This window comes from Penaeus chinensis, chromosome 29 (genome assembly GCF_019202785.1).
Source record: "Penaeus chinensis breed Huanghai No. 1 chromosome 29, ASM1920278v2, whole genome shotgun sequence".
NCBI lineage: Eukaryota > Metazoa > Arthropoda > Malacostraca > Decapoda > Penaeidae > Penaeus > Penaeus chinensis.
The window spans coordinates 6878229-6897072 of record NC_061847.1 but is presented as its reverse complement, the minus strand read 5'-3'; the positions used below and the strand labels follow the sequence as shown (position 1 = coordinate 6897072).

The 18844-nt window shown below is 35.7% G+C and overlaps 1 protein-coding gene and 3 long non-coding RNA genes across 4 annotated transcripts in view; 3 read left to right on the top strand and 1 right to left on the bottom strand.

The window, feature by feature from the left end:
- LOC125040932 overlaps positions 1–1883 on the bottom strand; it is a 1993-nt gene extending 110 nt beyond the window's left edge. The window contains exons 1-2 of the long non-coding RNA XR_007116233.1: positions 1802–1883; positions 1–1184 (exon numbers count right to left, since the gene is read on the bottom strand). The exon at positions 1–1184 is cut by the window's left edge and continues 110 nt beyond it. This is a non-coding gene — a long non-coding RNA (uncharacterized LOC125040932). The remainder of the gene's footprint in view (positions 1185–1801) is intronic.
- Positions 1884–3709: 1826 nt separating this feature from the next.
- Positions 3710–5824, top strand: LOC125040862. The gene is made up of 3 exons (XR_007116231.1): positions 3710–3789; positions 4149–4216; positions 5507–5824. It is a non-coding gene; the product is annotated as an uncharacterized LOC125040862 (long non-coding RNA).
- A 4962-nt stretch (positions 5825–10786) lies between these two features.
- Positions 10787–14312, top strand: LOC125040310. The gene is made up of 5 exons (XM_047634863.1): positions 10787–10837; positions 11324–11372; positions 12318–12403; positions 12737–12804; positions 14010–14312. Exons 1-5 carry the CDS (start codon positions 10787–10789, stop codon positions 14161–14163), a joined length of 408 nt encoding a protein of 135 aa, XP_047490819.1. The 3' UTR covers positions 14164–14312.
- A 2466-nt stretch (positions 14313–16778) lies between these two features.
- On the top strand, positions 16779–18626 carry LOC125040489. Its single transcript, XR_007116188.1, has 3 exons — positions 16779–16848; positions 17048–17115; positions 18343–18626. It is a non-coding gene; the product is annotated as an uncharacterized LOC125040489 (long non-coding RNA).
- The last annotated feature ends 218 nt before the right edge of the window (positions 18627–18844 follow it).

Genomic DNA, 18844 nt, shown 5'->3' with positions numbered 1-18844 from the left:
AGTAAAAAAAAATAATAATGGAAAATATGAATAATATGGCCAAAGTTTAACCATATGTTAATTGTAAGTAAGAATAATTAAGAACAGATGTTTAACAAGAGAAAAAGAAAAGGAAAATTGTTGCCTTAATATATACACACTCGCAGCTCAATATAATTACAATCATTAAAAAAAAGGCAAATATAGAACACATTAAATTTCGTATTATCTGCATGTTAAGAAATAATCACACAGTCCACGAATACGTATGTGCCACTCACCTTTCTCTGTGAAATAAGTGAATTTCCTTCCAACTATACATGTGTAACTATACAGATAAAAGACACTCAAACTACTTCCACACATTCGCGTTAACTTCCCTTACAAAGATAACTTTAACATACCATACTATATGTTTACATTGGCAATACTATATTCGGGGTCTCGGGTGTGATCTAAAACAGCATGCGCCTTCAAGATCGTCGATGACAGACTATGAATAAATTGATTTTACGTTAAGGGGAATCAGAAAAATAAATGCCCACACCTGCACATACCTACTTACACACACCAATATGAATATATGTATGCATGTATGTATATATATGTGTATGTATGAATACATATGTATGTATATATATACTTATGCACATATATTCAGGCATGTATATATCTGTACATACACGCACACACATACACACACACACACACACACACACACTATCATGATCATCATCATTTTTAGTATTATTGCCAATTTCCTGGACTACTGTAAACTTACGCGAAAAAGTACATGCAAACCTTCGTCTTAATATTCATGGTTGATATTGACTTCCTGTGTCCAAATGATAAGTCCTTTCTATATCCCATTGATGAGTCCTTCCTATGTCCAAATGATGAGTCCTTTTATGTCCAAAAGATGAGTCCTTTATGTCGAAACGATGGATCCTTCCTACGTCAAAATGATATATTCTAATGGTGAGTCCTTCTTATATCCCAATGATGAATCCTTCCTATGTCTAGATGATGAGTCTTTCCTATGTCCAAATGATGGATCCTTCCTATGTCCAAATAATGAGTCCTTTCTACAAATCTAGTTAAAGTGTTAAAGAGTCCTTCTCACAGTCGCTGGAAGCATTAGTTGAAGTCCTTTTAGTCGTATCCTTGCGAAGCACAAGAACACGGACCGGGGCAAGGACACGCCGCTGGAAATGTATTGAAAATTATTAAAAAAAAAGCAAATTAAAGAAAAATATTGATCACAAAAAAAAAAATAACAAAGAATGAGATTTAATGATCATACTGAAGAAAGAATGAAACAGATACTGGTCATAAAAAATAAAAAGGTAGTTCAGGGAAATAAAACAATTCATAGCCACAAAAAAGTTAAACAAAACAAAAAATAATGACCATAATAAAACAGAGAAAAAGTTAATGGTCATAATGATGTGTGAAAGGTTACACACACACATAAACACTTATATATATATATATATAAATATATATATATATACATATACATACATATATATGTATACATATACACAAACACACACATATATATATATATATATATATATATATATATATATGTGTGTGTGTGTGTGTGTGTGTGTGTGTGTGTGTGTATGTGTGTGTGTGTGTGTGTGTGTGTGTGTGTATGTGTGAGTGTGTATGTGTGTGTGTTTGGGTGCACAAATAAACACACACACACATATATATACATATATACATATGTATATATATATATATATATTTACTGTTACTATAAAGAGTAATATATATCCATGCAATAGAAAATTATACTAATTAATCTGCTCACCTGCTCGCGAACTCATATCTCCTGTCTCCGGCGCCTCTGGGGTCTCAGGCAAAGAGGCGGCCATCAGGATCACCGATGACAACCTGGTACAGTGTGTACACAAATAAATAAATATACATATATACATAAATATACAAGTATACATACATATATATATATATACATAAATATATATATATAAGAATATGTATATATATGTATTTATATATATGTATATATATATGCAAATATACATATACATGTATATATGTATATATGGAGATAGATATAGATACACACACACAAACACACGCACTCATATCTCTCTCTCTCCTTCTGTCTCTCTCTCTCTCTCTCTCTCTATATATATATATATATATATATATTTATATATTACATACGTATATACACACACATATATATGTATATAGAGAGATAGATGTATAGACAGATACACACACAAACAAACACACGCACATATCTATCTATCTGTCTATCCATCGATCTATTTATCCATCTATCTATCAATATTTCTATTTTTCTATCTATCTATTTATCTATCTATATATATGCACACACACACACACAAACACACACACACACACACACACACACACACACAAACACACGCGTAATCATCATCAGTAATCTTAATTTCCAAAATGACTCACACGAGAATAAAAAACAAAATCCTGGTCGTGATCTTCATCTCCCTCGCCTGCTGTTCCTGAACTAAGTCCCGCATGCTTTCAGCCTCCTATTTATAGGGTGATGTATGCAGGTTGTGTGTGTGTGTGTGGGGGGGGGGGGGGTAGGGATGCCAGTTGAAGCAACATTTTTTTATCTTTATTTATATCTTCGTGCCGTAGATAATAATAATGGAAGTAAAGGGATCAAAAATATAGAAAGAGAGAAAGAGAGAAAGATTGAAAGAGAGAGAGAGAGATAGAGAGTGAGAGAGAGAGAGAGAGAGAGAGAGAGAGAGAGAGAGAAGGGGGGGGGGGGGGGCGGAGAGAGAGAGAGATAGAGAGAGAGAGAAAGAGTATCAGTGGTTATCAGCTTTTATTCCATCAGTGATAACATACAGTGCAAGCATTTAACGTCCTGTCTATTGGCAAGTATATCATTTACTTCCTATATTTAGGTGTAAATTGGGTAAGGTTTGTGAATAATCGTAAGAATCAAAAGATTAATAAGCTGGAGTTCAACTGAAAAGAGAAAGGGTAGGTTCAGTTAGTTTTAGTTTTAGTAAAATAAAGTTCAGTGGATTTGATTATAACTATCTAACCCAGTTTACCTGAAATTCAGGTAAACTGGGTTAGGATAGTTGAAGTTCAAGTAAAAAAGACCAATTCTGGTAAACTGATTTTAAGAGGATGAAGTTCAGTCGATCAGTTCAGTAAATTGAGTAAATAAAGATCAGTTATTTGAGGTACATATACACAGTTACATACATCTATCTATCTATCTATATATATATATATATATGCGTGTGAATGTTAGGAATTCATGTTGAACAAATTGTAAATAAAAAAACGAAGGGAAGTGCAGGAAAACACACGAATATTCGTGTGTTTTCCTGCAGTTCCCTTCGTTGTTCTACTTACAATGCGTGTGAATATATATATATGTAAATATTTATATATATACATACAAACGTATATTTAGCTATCTATCTATCCACACACACACACACACACACATATATATATATACACATATGCACAGAGTTACTACAAAGAAAGCTATATTGCGCGCAAGCAAACCCGCACTTTTACGAACCCAAAAAGAAAACCAAAGAAACAGACCAAAAAAGAAAGAAAACAAATATAAGGAAAATAAAAATGATAATGAGAATCTTGTCTTATCTCCCCTTGCCCCCCCCCCCCCCTCCCCCCATGCCGTGTCTCCCAGTATAAATAGAAGATGAAATCCTCTCGGGATTTAGTGTCAGAGCGGAAGGTGACGAGGATGAAGGTCGCAACCGGAATTTTGTCTCTCTTTCTTGTGTAAGTCTTAGAAGGTGATAGGAAGGTGATATACTGTGTCTTTAGATATGCATATTTATACATATATATAAATCTCTCTCTCTCTCTCTATATATATATATGTATATGTGAGTGTGTGCCCGCACACACACACACACACACACACACACACACACACACACATACACGCACATATGCACATACACACACACACAGACACACACACACACACATACACACACACACATACACGCACATATACACATAAATACACACACACAAACACACACACACACATGCACACACACACACGCGCGCACACACACACACATATGTATATATGAATATCATCTGCTATATAAAAGTAAATATAATCCCAGGTTGTCATCGGTGATCCTGATGGTCAGTTCCTTGCCTGCCACCATGGAAGGCCTAACAGACAGAGCAGGTGAGTAGATGTTTATGTAGATAGATTCATGGCAGCGACAGAAGCCACAGGTGAATAAAAATGATATACGGCAAGATGGAAAGACGGAGAGGCAGATGAATAGATGTACAGATAGATGGGCACATGGGCCAACAGATGAATAGATGAGTTGATACGCAAACAAGTAATATAACCAACATATTTGCGTATCATATGTATAGGGCCTTAAGTATACATAAAACACTCTATATTGAAAAAAACAAAAAATATATATACTCGAGTCCTACGTCCTCATTTATTCTCTATATGCTCCGAACTCCACTTTCTTTTCGATTTATCTATTTATCAATATATCTTTTCGCCTGTCTCTGTCTCTGATACTATCTGTCTGCCTCTATCTGTCTCTCCCTCTTGCCTCTGTAGCTCTCTCTCTCTCTCTCCGTTTCTTGCTTTCGCTCTCTCTTTCTCTTTCTCTCCCTTTCCCTACCTCCAATTCTTGCTTTTGCTCTCTCTCTCTCTCCCTCCCTCTATTTCTTTCTTTTGCTCTCGGTGTCTCTCTCTCTCCCTCCCTGCCTCTATTTCTTTCTATCATTTTCTCTCTCTCCCTCCCTCTATTTCTTTCGCTCTCTCGCTCACTCTCTCTCTCCTTCCCTCCATTTCTTTCTTTCGCGCTCCCCCTCTCTTTCTCTCTCATTTTATTTATTTATTTCGCTCTCCTTCTCCCCCCCCCCCTCTTTCTCGTACCCTTTATTTATTTTTTTCGCTCTCTCTCTCCCACTCTCGCTTTATTTATTTCTCACTCCCTCTAATTCTTTCCTTCACTTTCCTTTCCCTCCCTATTTTCCTTTTGCTCCCCCTCCTCTCTCCCTTTATTTCTTTTTTTTTTTTGCTCTCTCCCTCCATCTATTTCTTTCTTTCGTTCCCGAGCTCTCTCCTTCCTAGGCACTAGGAGGCTAGTGATACATATGAACATTCGATATGTATAGATTGTTTGATCTCCTGAATAACTTTATTTTATTAGCTGCCAGATATAATCAATTAGCGAATTAACAGACAAAACTTAGGATAATGAACACTGCTACTTTACCTTAAAAACAATTAGGGCTGTGACAATAATACTAATGATGCTAGTAATGGCAATAATGATGATAAAAACGACAATAATGATAATGATAATAACAATAATGATGATGATAACGATAATACTGACGGCAGTCATATGAAACAAGGATAATATTAACAAGTGTAAAACGAAACAACAACAGGAATACCATAAAAACAATGACTCAGCATTAACTATTTTCCGATCAGCGTGTCCCTGTGCTGTGCCCCCGTGTCCATGCGCCTCGGGAGGGTACGAATAGAAAAAAAAAAAAAAAAAAAAAAAAAAACAAGGCATACAAGAAGCTTCATAAAACAAACAAACAAACAAACAAACACTCACGAGCAAGAGGTCTTACATATTCACCAGAAGGATTTAGGGGAAGAATTCACGACGAGACATGCAAATTACACGCGTGAAGGAGTCGTCACCAAGAGTCATAAGGACGATTTAATAATTTGGTTCTCGATGGTACGTTTAAGATATTGCCAATATGTACCGGACTTGATCAGTAAATACCCTTTATATTTGTTGTATATTATTTCCTTGAAAATATACATGCGCACACATAGAGACACATGTATATATGTATTCATACATACATCCACACTCTGTCAATGCCTGAGCGAAAGAATGTGAGGAGTAAGCTGTTATGCAGCTGATGGATTCAAAGGAACGGCAAAGATCGATGCGGTTTGGCACCAGCGGCGTCGCAGGAGCCAGAATGATGTCGCAAGAGACAAAATACTGCCTTCGGGACTCCGGCTCCGGATTTTTCCTCAGGGTTGACTCTCGAAGCCTTTTCATCCCATAGTTGCCACAAGGCAGTAAATTATTTTATATAGGGTGGGCTCCTATACCCCTTGACCATACACGGATTGAACTACAAATCAGCAGTCGGGCACTACTATCATATCCGGGCAAGGGTGATTTGGAATACAAGCAGTTACCCATATGATAGGTTTGCCTTTTCCTGTTGCTGGCACACACACACACACACACACACACACACACACACACACACACACACACACACAGAGTATAAGTATGTATAAATAGTATGTATAAATAGCTCCCACGTGGCAAGCTCCAACGTGGCGTGCCCTAACTGGGCGAAGCCAGCCGGCGGTCTCAGAGGGCGTGCCCCACGCCACCACCAGTACTTAAGGCTCAGGATGACCCAGGTCAGCTAGAGTCATTTCTGAGAGCTCCTGCCGACCGCGTGTCGGGTCAGGGCTGGCTGCTGAGCCAGCCGCCGCGCCCGCCATCCGGGCAGACCAAGCACTAAGCCTTACCAAGACTTGTATCCGTGTGATTATCTGTGTTGCTTACGCTTCTGAATAAAAGAGGTTAAGCCAACCGTCCCTTTCACTTTTCCTGCAAAACCATATGTTTAAGGCGTCTTAATAGGCCTTTACACAGAGGTATCATACACAAACACTCACACATATACATATACATATTTATGTGTATAGATATAAATATGTATAGATTTTTACAGTACACGCCTTACTAGAACAATCTCTCACACTGCCGTAGGTGACCCTGGCACTCGATTTACACCGAGACTGAGGCTCAGCTTAACTCATTTCCCATAAGTGTTCAGGAGCGTTCTCTCCCTGTGCAGGTCCTCGCGTGAGTGATTTGGAAGACATGTTAGCCAGACGGCAGATTGCCCTTTTCCCGTTCTCATAAATGAAATGTAATAAGGCATGAGTCGTGTATTTTTATTAAAACTTTTTTTTTTATGAATATTGTTTTGTTTCATGCTCCGGAGAGAGAAAGAGAAAGAGAGAGAGAGAGAGAGAGTATCAATGGTTATCAGCTTTTATTCCATCAGTAATAACATACAGTGCAAGCATTTAACGTCATGTCTATTTGCAAGTATAACATTTACTTCCTATATTTAGGTGTAAATTGGATAAGGTTTGTGAATAATCGTAAGAATCAAAAGATTAATAAGCTGAAGTTCAACTGATAAGAGAAAGGGTAGGTTCAATTAGTTTTAGTTTTAGTACAATAAAGTTCAGTGGATTTGATTATAATTATCTGAACCCAGTTTACCTGAAATTCAGGTAAACTGGGTAAGGAAAGTTGGAGTTCAAATAAAAAGACCAAACTTCTGGTAAACTGATTTTAAGAGGATGAAGTTCAGTCGATCAGTTCAGTAAATCGAAGATCAGTTGATTTGAGGTTGATAAAAGTTACCTATGCAAAAGTCCAGTTGTTGATACTTTTCAATCAAAGCATCATCAGAATCCATACATGACTGTAAATACGCATGTGTTGTATATTGTACATGAGTTTATGTCAGTATGTATGAGCAAATGCATACGTGTTGTTTTAAGTGTGATTCTGTCTTTCTCTCTGATATTTATGTTATTTTTTAAACGAGTACGCTGGTAATTCAAAAGATTGGACGTTTTAAAGAGAAACCAACTATACTAAAAAGTTCACAGCAAGGTGAGATTTCCATCCATGTTAAAGTTTAATGGACTTGACTGGCCTGAACTTAGCCTGAACTTGGCCTGAACTCGGCATATGAGTTTGTTAGGCTAATGCCATTCTTTCTTTATACTGACTTTCAGCACTCGATGTTTCAATGCAAATACACGTACTGGTTCAATAACATTTATAATTCGCAAAAAGCAGTTTCCCGGAGAGCAAAACGTGATAAGAAACAATACACTTGGATCAACGCAGCTTAATTTGTACTGTTGTCATAGACTGTTTAGAGGCAAGGAATTCATTGCATTGAGCGTGACTTCCTTCTAAATGGGGACACAGACGTAATTGGTTCCGGAGAAGGAACCGGATGAGAAACATATAACTAAAACCAATTACCAGGGGCGTGTGTGTAAGCTTGAGTGTTTCTCTCTATTTCTCTGTGTGTGTAAGTGTGTTTGTGTGTGTACATATATATATATACACATTCCAATATATGTATATATATATATATATATATATATATATTTATTTGTGCATGTGTGTGCATGCATGGACACACACACACACACACACACATACACACACACACACACACACACATACACACACGCACACGCACACACACGTGCATACACGAATATATATACATATACACAGTTACACACATCTCTATATATATATGCGTGTGAATGTGTGGAATTCATGTTGAACAAATTGTAAATAAAACAACGAAGGGAAGTGCAGGAAAACACACGAATATTCGTGTGTTTTCCTGCAGTTCCCTTCGTTGTTCTACTTACAATGCGTGTGAATATATATATATATATATATATATATATATATAAATATATATATACATACAAACTCACGTATATTTAGCTATCTATATATCCACACACACACACACACACATGCACACACACACACACACACATACATACACACACACACACACACACACATATATATATATATATATATATACATATGCACAGAGTTACTACAAAGAAAGCTATATTGCGCACAAGCAAACCCGCACTTTTACGAACCCAAAAAGAAAACCAAAGAAACAGACCAAAAAAGAAAGAAAACAAATATAAGGAAAATAAAAATGATAATGAGAATCTTGTCTTATCTCCCCTTGCTCTCTCCCTCCATCTATTTCTTTCTTTCGTTCCCGAGCTCTCTCCTTCCTAGGCACTAGGAGGCTAGTGGCAATAATGATGATAAAAACGACAATAATGATAATGATAATAACAATAATGAAGATGATAACGATAATACTGACGGCAGTCATATGAAACAAGGATAATATTAACAAGTGTAAAACGAAACAACAACAGGAATACCATAAAAACAATGACTCAGCATTAACTATTTTCCAATCAGCGTGTCCCTGTGCTGTGCCCCCGTGTCCATGCGCCTCGGGAGGGTACGAATAGAAAAAAAAAAAAAAAAAAAAAAAAAAAAAACAAGGCATACAAGAAGCTTCATAAAACAAACAAACAAACAAACAAACACTCACGAGCAAGAGGTCTTCCATATTCACCAGAAGGATTTAGGGGAAGAATTCACGACGAGACATGCAAATTACACGCGTGAAGGAGTCGTCACCAAGAGTCATAAGGACGATTTAATAATTTGGTTCTCGATGGTACGTTTAAGATATTGTCAATATGTACTGGACTTGATCAGTAAATACCCTTTATATTTGTTGTATATTATTTCCTTGACAATATACATGCGCACACATAGAGACACATGTATATATGTATTCATACATACATCCACACTCTGTCAATGCCTGAGCGAAAGAATGTGAGGAGTAAGCTGTTATGCAGCTGATGGATTCAAAGGAACGGCAAAGATCGATGCGGTTTGGCACCAGCGGCGTCGCAGGAGCCAGAATGAAGTCGCAAGAGACAAAATACTGCCTTCGGGACTCCGGCTCCGGATTTTTCCTCAGGGTTGACTCTCGATGCCTTTTCATCTCATAGTTGCCACAAGGCAGTACATTATTTTATATAGGGTGGGCTCCTATACCCCTTGACCATACACGGATTGAACTACAAATCAGCAGTCGGGCACTACTATCATATCCGGGCAAGGGTGATTTGGAATACAAGCAGTTACCCATATGATAGGTTTGCCTTTTCCTGTTGCTGGCACACACACACACACACACACACACACACACACACACACAGAGTATAAGTATGTATAAATAGTATGTATAAATAGCTCCCACGTGGCAAGCTCCAACGTGGCGTGCCCTAGCTGGGCGAAGCCAGCCGGCGGTTTCAGAGGGCGTGCCCCACGCCACCACCAGTACTTAAGGCTCAGGATGACCCAGGTCAGCTAGAGTCACTTCTGAGAGCTCCTGCCGACCGCGTGTCGGGTCAGGGCTGGCTGCTGAGCCAGCCGCCGCGCCCGCCATCCGGGCAGACCAAGCACTAAGCCTTACCAAGACTTGTATCCGTGTGATTATCTGTGTTGCTTACGCTTCTGAATAAAAGAGGTTAAGCCAACCGTCCCTTTCACTTTTCCTGCAAAACCATATGTTTAAGGCGTCTTAATAGGCCTTTACACAGAGGTATCATACACAAACACTCACACATATACATATACATATTTATGTGTATAAATATAAATATGTATAGATTTTTACAGTACACGCCTTACTAGAACAATCTCTCACACTGCCGTAGGTGACCCTGGCACTCGATTTACACCGAGACTGAGGCTCAGCTTAACTCATTTCCCATAAGTGTTCAGGAGCGTTCTCTCCCTGTGCAGGTCCTCGCGTGAGTGATTTGGAAGACATGTTAGCCAGACGGCAGATTGCCCTTTTCCCGTTCTCATAAATGAAATGTAATAAGGCATGAGTCGTGTATTTTTATTAAAACTTTTTTTTTTTTATGAATATTGTTTTGTTTCATGCTCCGGAGAGAGAAAGAGAAATAGAGAGAGAGAGAGAGAGTATCAATGGTTATCAGCTTTTATTCCATCAGTAATAACATACAGTGCAAGCATTTAACGTCATGTCTACTGGCAAGTATATCATTTACTTCCTATATTTAGGTGTAAATTGGGTAAGGTTTGTGAATAATCGTAAGAATCAAAAGATTAATAAGCTGGAGTTCAACTGATAAGAGAAAGGGTAGGTTCAGTTAGTTTTAGTTTTGGTAAAATAAAGTTCAGTGGATTTGATTATAATTATCTGAACCCAGTTTACCTGAAATTCACGTGAACTGGGTTAGGAAAGTTAAAGTTCAAATAAACAGATCAAAATTCTGGTAAACTGATTTTAAGAGGACGAAGTTCAGTCGATCAGTTCAGTAAAAATAAGATCAGTTGATTTGAGGTTGATAAAAGTTACCTATGCAAAAGTCCAGTTGTTGATACTTTTCAATCAAATCATCACCAGAATTCATACATGACTGTAAAAACACATGTGTTGTATATTGTACATGAGTTTATGTCAGTATGTATGAGCATATATGTTGTTTTAAGTGTGATTCTGTCTTTCTCTCTAATATTTATGTGATTTTTAAACGAGTACACTGGTAATTCAAAAGATTGGATGTTTCAAAGAGAAACCAACTATACTGAAAAGTTCACAGCAAGGTGAGATTTCCATCCATATTAAAGTTTAATGGACTTGACTGGCCTGAACTTAGCCTGAACTTAGCCTGAACTTGGCCTGAACTCGGCATATGAGTTTGTTAGGCTAATGCCATTCTTTCTTTATACTGACTTTCAGCACTCGATGTTTCAATGCAAATACACGTACTGGTTCCATAATATTTATAATTCGCAAAAAGCAGTTTCCCGGAAAACAGAACGTGATAAGAAACTATACACTTGGATCAACGCAGCTTAATTTGTACTGTTGTCATAGACTGTTTAGAGACAAGGAATTCATTGCATTGAGCGTGACTTCCTTCTAAATGGGGACACAGACGTAATTGGTTTTGGAGAAGGCACCGGATGAAAAACATATAACTAAAACCAATTGCCAGGGGCGTGTCTGTAAGCTTAAGTGTTTCTCTCTATTTCTGTGTGTATGTGTGTGAGTGAGTGTATGTGTGTGTGTGTATGTATGTGTTTGTGTGTGTGTTTGTACATATATATACACAATCACATATATATTTGTGCATGTGTGTGCATGCATGGACACACACACACACACACACACATACACACGTGCATACACACATATGTATACATATACACACGCACACACATCTTTATATCTATATATGTGTAAATGTATATATATATGTAAATATATATATATTTACATACAAACTCACGTATATTTATCTATCTATCCACACACACACACACACACACACACACACATATATACATATGCACAGAGTTACTACAAAGAAAGCTATATTGCGCACAAGCAAACCCGCACTTTTACGAACCCAGAAAGAAAACCAAAGAAACAGACCAAAAAAGAAAGAAAAAATATAAGGAAAATAAAAATGATAATTGGAATCCTGTCTTCTCTCCCCTTGCCCCCCCCCCCTCCCCCCATGCCGTGTCTCACAGCATAAATAGAAATTGAAATCCACTCGAGTTTTAGTGTCAGAGCGGAAGGTGAGGAGGATGAAGGTCGCAACCGGAATTTTGTCTCTCTTTCTTGTGTAAGTCTTAAAAGGGGATAGGAAGGTGATATACTCTGTGTCTTTAGATATGCATATTTATACATATATAAATCTCTCTCTCTCTCTATATATGTATATGTGAGTGTGTGCGCACACACACAGACACACACACACACACACATACACGCACATATACACATACACACACACACAGACACACACACACACACATACACGCACATATACACATAAATACACACACACACACACACACACACACACACACACACACACGCACACACACACGCGCACACACACACACATATGTATATATGAATATCATCTGCTATATAAAAGTAAATATAATCCCAGGTTGTCATCGGTGATCCTGATGGTCAGTTCCTTGCCTGCCACCATGGAAGGCCTAACAGACAGAGCAGGTGAGTAGATGTTTATGTAGATAGATTCATGGCAGCGACAGAAGCCACAGGTGAATAAAAATGATATACGGCAAGATGGAAAGACGGAGAGGCAGATGAATAGATGTACAGATAGATGGGCACATGGGCCAACAGATGAATAGATGAGTTGATACGCAAACAAGTAATATAACCAACATATTTGCGTATCATATGTATAGGGCCTTAAGTATACATAAAACACTCTATATTGAAAAAAACAAAAAATATATATACTCGAGTCCTACGTCCTCATTTATTCTCTATATGCTCCGAACTCCACTTTCTTTTCGATTTATCTATTTATCAATATATCTTTTCGCCTGTCTCTGTCTCTGATACTATCTGTCTGCCTCTATCTGTCTCTCCCTCTTGCCTCTGTCGCTCTCTCTCTCTCTCTCCGTTTCTTGCTTTCGCTCTCTCTTTCTCTTTCTCTCCCTTTCCCTACCTCCATTTCTTGCTTTTGCTCTCTCTCTCTCCCTCCCTCTATTTCTTTCGCTCTCTCGCTCACTCTCTCACTCCTTCCCTCCATTTCTTTCTTTCGCGCTCCCCTTCTCTTTCTCTCTCTCATTTTATTTATTTATTTCGCTCTCCTTCTCCCCCCCCCCTCTTTCTCGTACCCTTTATTTATTTTTTTCGCTCTCTCTCTCCCACTCTCGCTTTATTTATTTCTCACTCCCTCTAATTCTTTCCTTCACTTTCCTTTCCCTCCCTATTTTCCTTTTGCTCCCCCTCCTCTCTCCCTTTATTTATTTTTTTTTTCGCTCTCTCCCTCCTTCTATTTCTTTCTTTCGTTCCCGAGCTCTCTCCTTCCTAGGCACTAGGAGGCTAGTGATACATATGAACATTCGATATGTATAGATTGTTTGATCTCCTGAATAACTTTATTTTATTAGCTGCCAGATATAATCAATTAGCGAATTAACAGACAAAACTTAAAAAAAAAAAACACCGCTACTTTACTTTAGAAACAATTAGGGCTGTGGCAATAATACTAATGATGCTAGTAATGACAAATATGATGATAAAAACGATAATAATGATGATGATAATAACAATAACGAAGATGATAACGATAATACTGATGGCAGTAATATGAAACAAGGATAATATTAACAAGTTTAAAACGAAACAACAACAGGAATACCATAAAAACAATAACTCAGCATTAACTATTTTCCGATCAGCGTGTCCCTGTGCTGTGCCCCCGTGTCCATGCGCCCCAGGAGGGTACCAATAGAGAAAAAAACAACAACAAGGCATACAAGAAGTTTCATAAAACAAACAAACAAACAAACACTTACGAGCAAGAGGTCTCACATATTCACCAGAAAGATTTAGGGAAAGAACTCATCGACGAGACATGCAAAGGACACGCGTGAAGGAGTCGTCACCAAGAGTCATAAGGACGATTTAATAATTTGGTTCTCGATGGTACGTTTAAGATATTGCCAATATGTACCGGACTTGATCAGTAAATACCCTTCATATTTGTTGCGTATTATTTTCCTTGAAAAATACATGCGCACAGTACACGCCTTAATCGAGTGACCTTGGCACTCGATTTACACCGAAACTGAGGCACAACTTAACTCATTTCCCGTTAGTGTTCAGGAGCGTTCTCTCCCTGTGCAGGTCCACGCGTGAGTGATTTGGAAGACATGTTAGCCAGACGGCAGATTGCCCTTTTCCCGTTCCTGGCGTTATCCAGAGAACGGACCAGAGCCTACGCAGCTTGACCTTGGAGCTGTCTCAATAGTTACCATGGACGAGGTGCTTTAGGGACAGTTCCAGTGTGTAGATACTACAATCAACTACTAGGAACCAGCACCAAGGCGACAGTATCTATGTATATATTTATATATATATATATATATATATATATATATATATATATATATATATATATATATATATATATATATATATATATATATATATATATATATATATATATATATATATATATATATATATATATATATATATATATATATATATATATATATATATATATATATATATATATATATATATATATATATATATATATATATATATATATATATATATATATATATATATATATATATATATATATATATATATATATATATATATATATATATATATATATATATATATATATATATATATATATATATATATATATATATATATATATATATATATATATATATATATATATATATATATATATATATATATATATATATATATATATATATATATATATATATATATATATATATATATATATATATATATATATATATATATATATATATATATATATATATATATATATATATATATATATATATATATATATATATATATATATATATATATATATATATATATATATATATATATATATATATATATATATATATATATATATATATATATATATATATATATATATATATATATATATATATATATATATATATATATATATATATATATATATATATATATATATATATATATATATATATATATATATATATATATATATATATATATATATATATATATATATATATATATATATATATATATATATATATATATATATATATATATATATATATATATATATATATATATATATATATATATATATATATATATATATATATATATATATATATATATATATATATATATATATATATATATATATATATATATATATATATATATATATATATATATATATATATATATATATATATATATATATATATATATATATATATATATATATATATATATATATATATATATATATATATATATATATATATATATATATATATATATATATATATATATATATATATATATATATATATATATGTATGTGTGTGTGTGTTTACACACACACACAGACACACACACACATATACATATACACACTTACACACATCTATCCATCTATATATATATATGTATGTGTGTGTGTGTTTACACACACACACAGACACACACACACATATACATATACACACTTACACACATCTATCCATCTATATATATATATATATATATATATATATATATATATATATATATATATATATATATATATATATATATATATATATATATATATATATATATATATATGTATGTGTGTGTGTGTTTACACACACACACAGACACACACACACATATACATATACACACTTACACACATCTATCCATCTATATATATATATGTATGTGTGTGTGTGTTTACACACACACACAGACACACACACACATATACATATACACACTTACACACATCTATCCATCTATATATATATATGTATGTGTGTGTGTGTTTACACACACACACAGACACACACACACATATACATATACACACTTACACACATCTATCCATCTATATATATATATATATATATATATATATATATATATATATATATATATATATATATATATATATATATATATATATATATATATATATATATATATATTTGTGCATGTGTGTGCTTGCATGGACACGCACACATACACACACATATACATATATACATATACACACTTACACACATCTATCCATCTATATATATATATATATGTGTGTGAATATATATATATGTAAATATATACATATTTACATACAAACTCACGTATATTTAGCTATCTATCTATCCACACACACATACACCCACCCACACACACACACACATATACATATACACAGTTACTACAAAGAAAGCTATATTGCGCGCAAGCAAACCCACACTTTTACGAACCCAGAAAGAAAACCAAAGAAACAGACCAAAAAAGAAAGAAAAAAATATAAGGAAAATAAAAATAAAATTGATAATCCTGCCTCAACCCCTTTTGCCCCCCCCCCCTCCCCCCATCCCGTGTCTCCCAGTATAAATAGAAGATGAAATCCACTCGGGATTTAGTGTCAGAGCGGAAGGTGACGAGGATGAAGGTCGCAAACGGAATTTTGTCTCTCTTTCTTGTGTAAGTCTTAAAAGGTGATAGGAAGGTGATATACTCTGTGTCTTTAGATATGCATATTTATACATATATATAAATCTCTCTCTCTCTCTATATATATATATGTATGTGTGTGTGTGTTTACACACACACACAGACACACACACACATATATATGTATATATGAATATCATCTGCAAAAAAAAAGTTAATATAATCCCAGGTTGTCATCGGTGATCCTGATGGTCAGTTCCTTGCCTGTCACCATGGAAGGCGTAACAGACAGAGCAGGTGAGTAGATGTTTATGTAGATAGATGCATGGCAGCGACAGAAGCCACTGGTGAATAAAAATGATATACGGCAAGGTGGAGAGACGGAGAGGCAGATGAATAGATGTACAGATAGATGGGCACAAGGACCAACAGATGAATAGATGAATTGATACGCAAACAAGTAATATAACCAACATATTTGCGTATCATATGTATAGGGCCTTAGGTATACATAAAACACTCTATATTGAAAAAAAAAAAAAAAAATTATAGACTATATACGTCCTCAATTTTTCTATATATGCTCCGAACCCCACTTTCTTTTCGATTTATATATTTATCTTTTCGCCTGTCTCTGTCTCTGATACTATCTGTCTGCCTCTATCTGTCTCTCCCTCTTGCCTCTGTCGCTCTCTCTCTCTCCGTTTCTTGCTTTTGCGCGCTCTCTCTCTTTCTCTCCCTCTCTCTACCTCTATTTCTTGCTTTTGCTCTCTCTCTCCCTCCTTCTATTACTTTCTTCTGCTCTCGGTGTCTCTCTCCCTCCCTGCCTCTATTTCTTTCTATCATTTTCTCTCTCTCCCTCCCTCTATTTCTTTCGCTCTCTCGCTCTCTCTTTCTCTCTCTCCCTCCATTTCTTTCTTTCGCTCTCCTTCTCCCCCCCCCCCTCTCTTTCTCGCACCCTTTATTTATTTTTTCGCTCTCTCCCACTCTCCCTTTATCTATTTTCCCTCCCTCTAATTCTTTCCTTCACTCTCCTTTCCCTCCCTATTTTGCTTTTGCTCCCCCTCTCTCCCTTTATTTCTTCTTTTTTCGCTCTCTCCCTCCATCTATTTCTTTCTTTCGTTCCCGAGCTCTCTCCTTCCTAGGCACTAGGAGGCTAGTGATACATATGAACATTCGATATGTATAGATTGTTTGATCTCCTGAATAACTTTCTCTTATTAGCTGCCAGATATAATCAATTAGCGAATTAACAGACAAAACTTAGGATAATAAACACTGCTACTTTACTTTAAAAAACAATTAGGGCTGTGGCAATAATACTAATGATGCTAGTAATGACAATAATGATGATAAAAACGATAATAATGATGATGATAATAACAATAATGAAGATGATAACGATAATACTGGTGGCAGAAACATGAAACAAGGATAATATTAACAAGTTTAAAACGAAACAACAACAGGAATACCATAAAAAAAAAAAAAAAAATGTCTCAGCATTAACTATTTTCCAATCAGCGTGTCCCTGTGCTGTGCCCCCGTGTCCATGCGCCCCAGGAGGGTACCAATAGAGAAAAAACAACAACAAGGCATACAAGAAGTTTCATAAAACCAACAAACAAACAAACACTCACGGGCAAGAGGTCTCACATACTCACTAGAAAGATTTAGGGGAAGAACGACGAGACATGCAAAGGAGTCGTCACCAAGAGTCATAAGGACGATTTAATAATTTGGTTCTCGGTGGTACGTTTAAGATATTGCCAATATGTACTGGACTTGATCAGTAAATACCCTTCATATTTGTTGCGTATTATTTTCCTTGAAAATATACATGCGCACAGCACACGCCTTAATCGATGACCTTGGCACTCGATTTACACCGAGACTGAGGCTCAACTTAACTCATTTCCCGTTAGTGTTCAGGAGCGTCCTCTCCCTGTGCAGGTCCACGCGTGAGTGATTTGTAAGACATGTTAGCCAGACGGCAGATTGGCCTTTTCCCGTTCTTGGCGTTATC

Coding starts and splice junctions, on each gene's coding strand:
- LOC125040310 (XM_047634863.1), top strand. CDS start 10,787: ATGTCTACTGGCAAGTATATCATTTACTTCCTATATTTAGGTGTAAAT. Junction 10,838..11,323: donor TATATTTAGGTGTAAATTGG/GTAAGGTTTGTG, acceptor GTAATTCAAAAG/ATTGGATGTTTCAAAGAGAA. Junction 11,373..12,317: donor ACTGAAAAGTTCACAGCAAG/GTGAGATTTCCA, acceptor CAGCATAAATAG/AAATTGAAATCCACTCGAGT.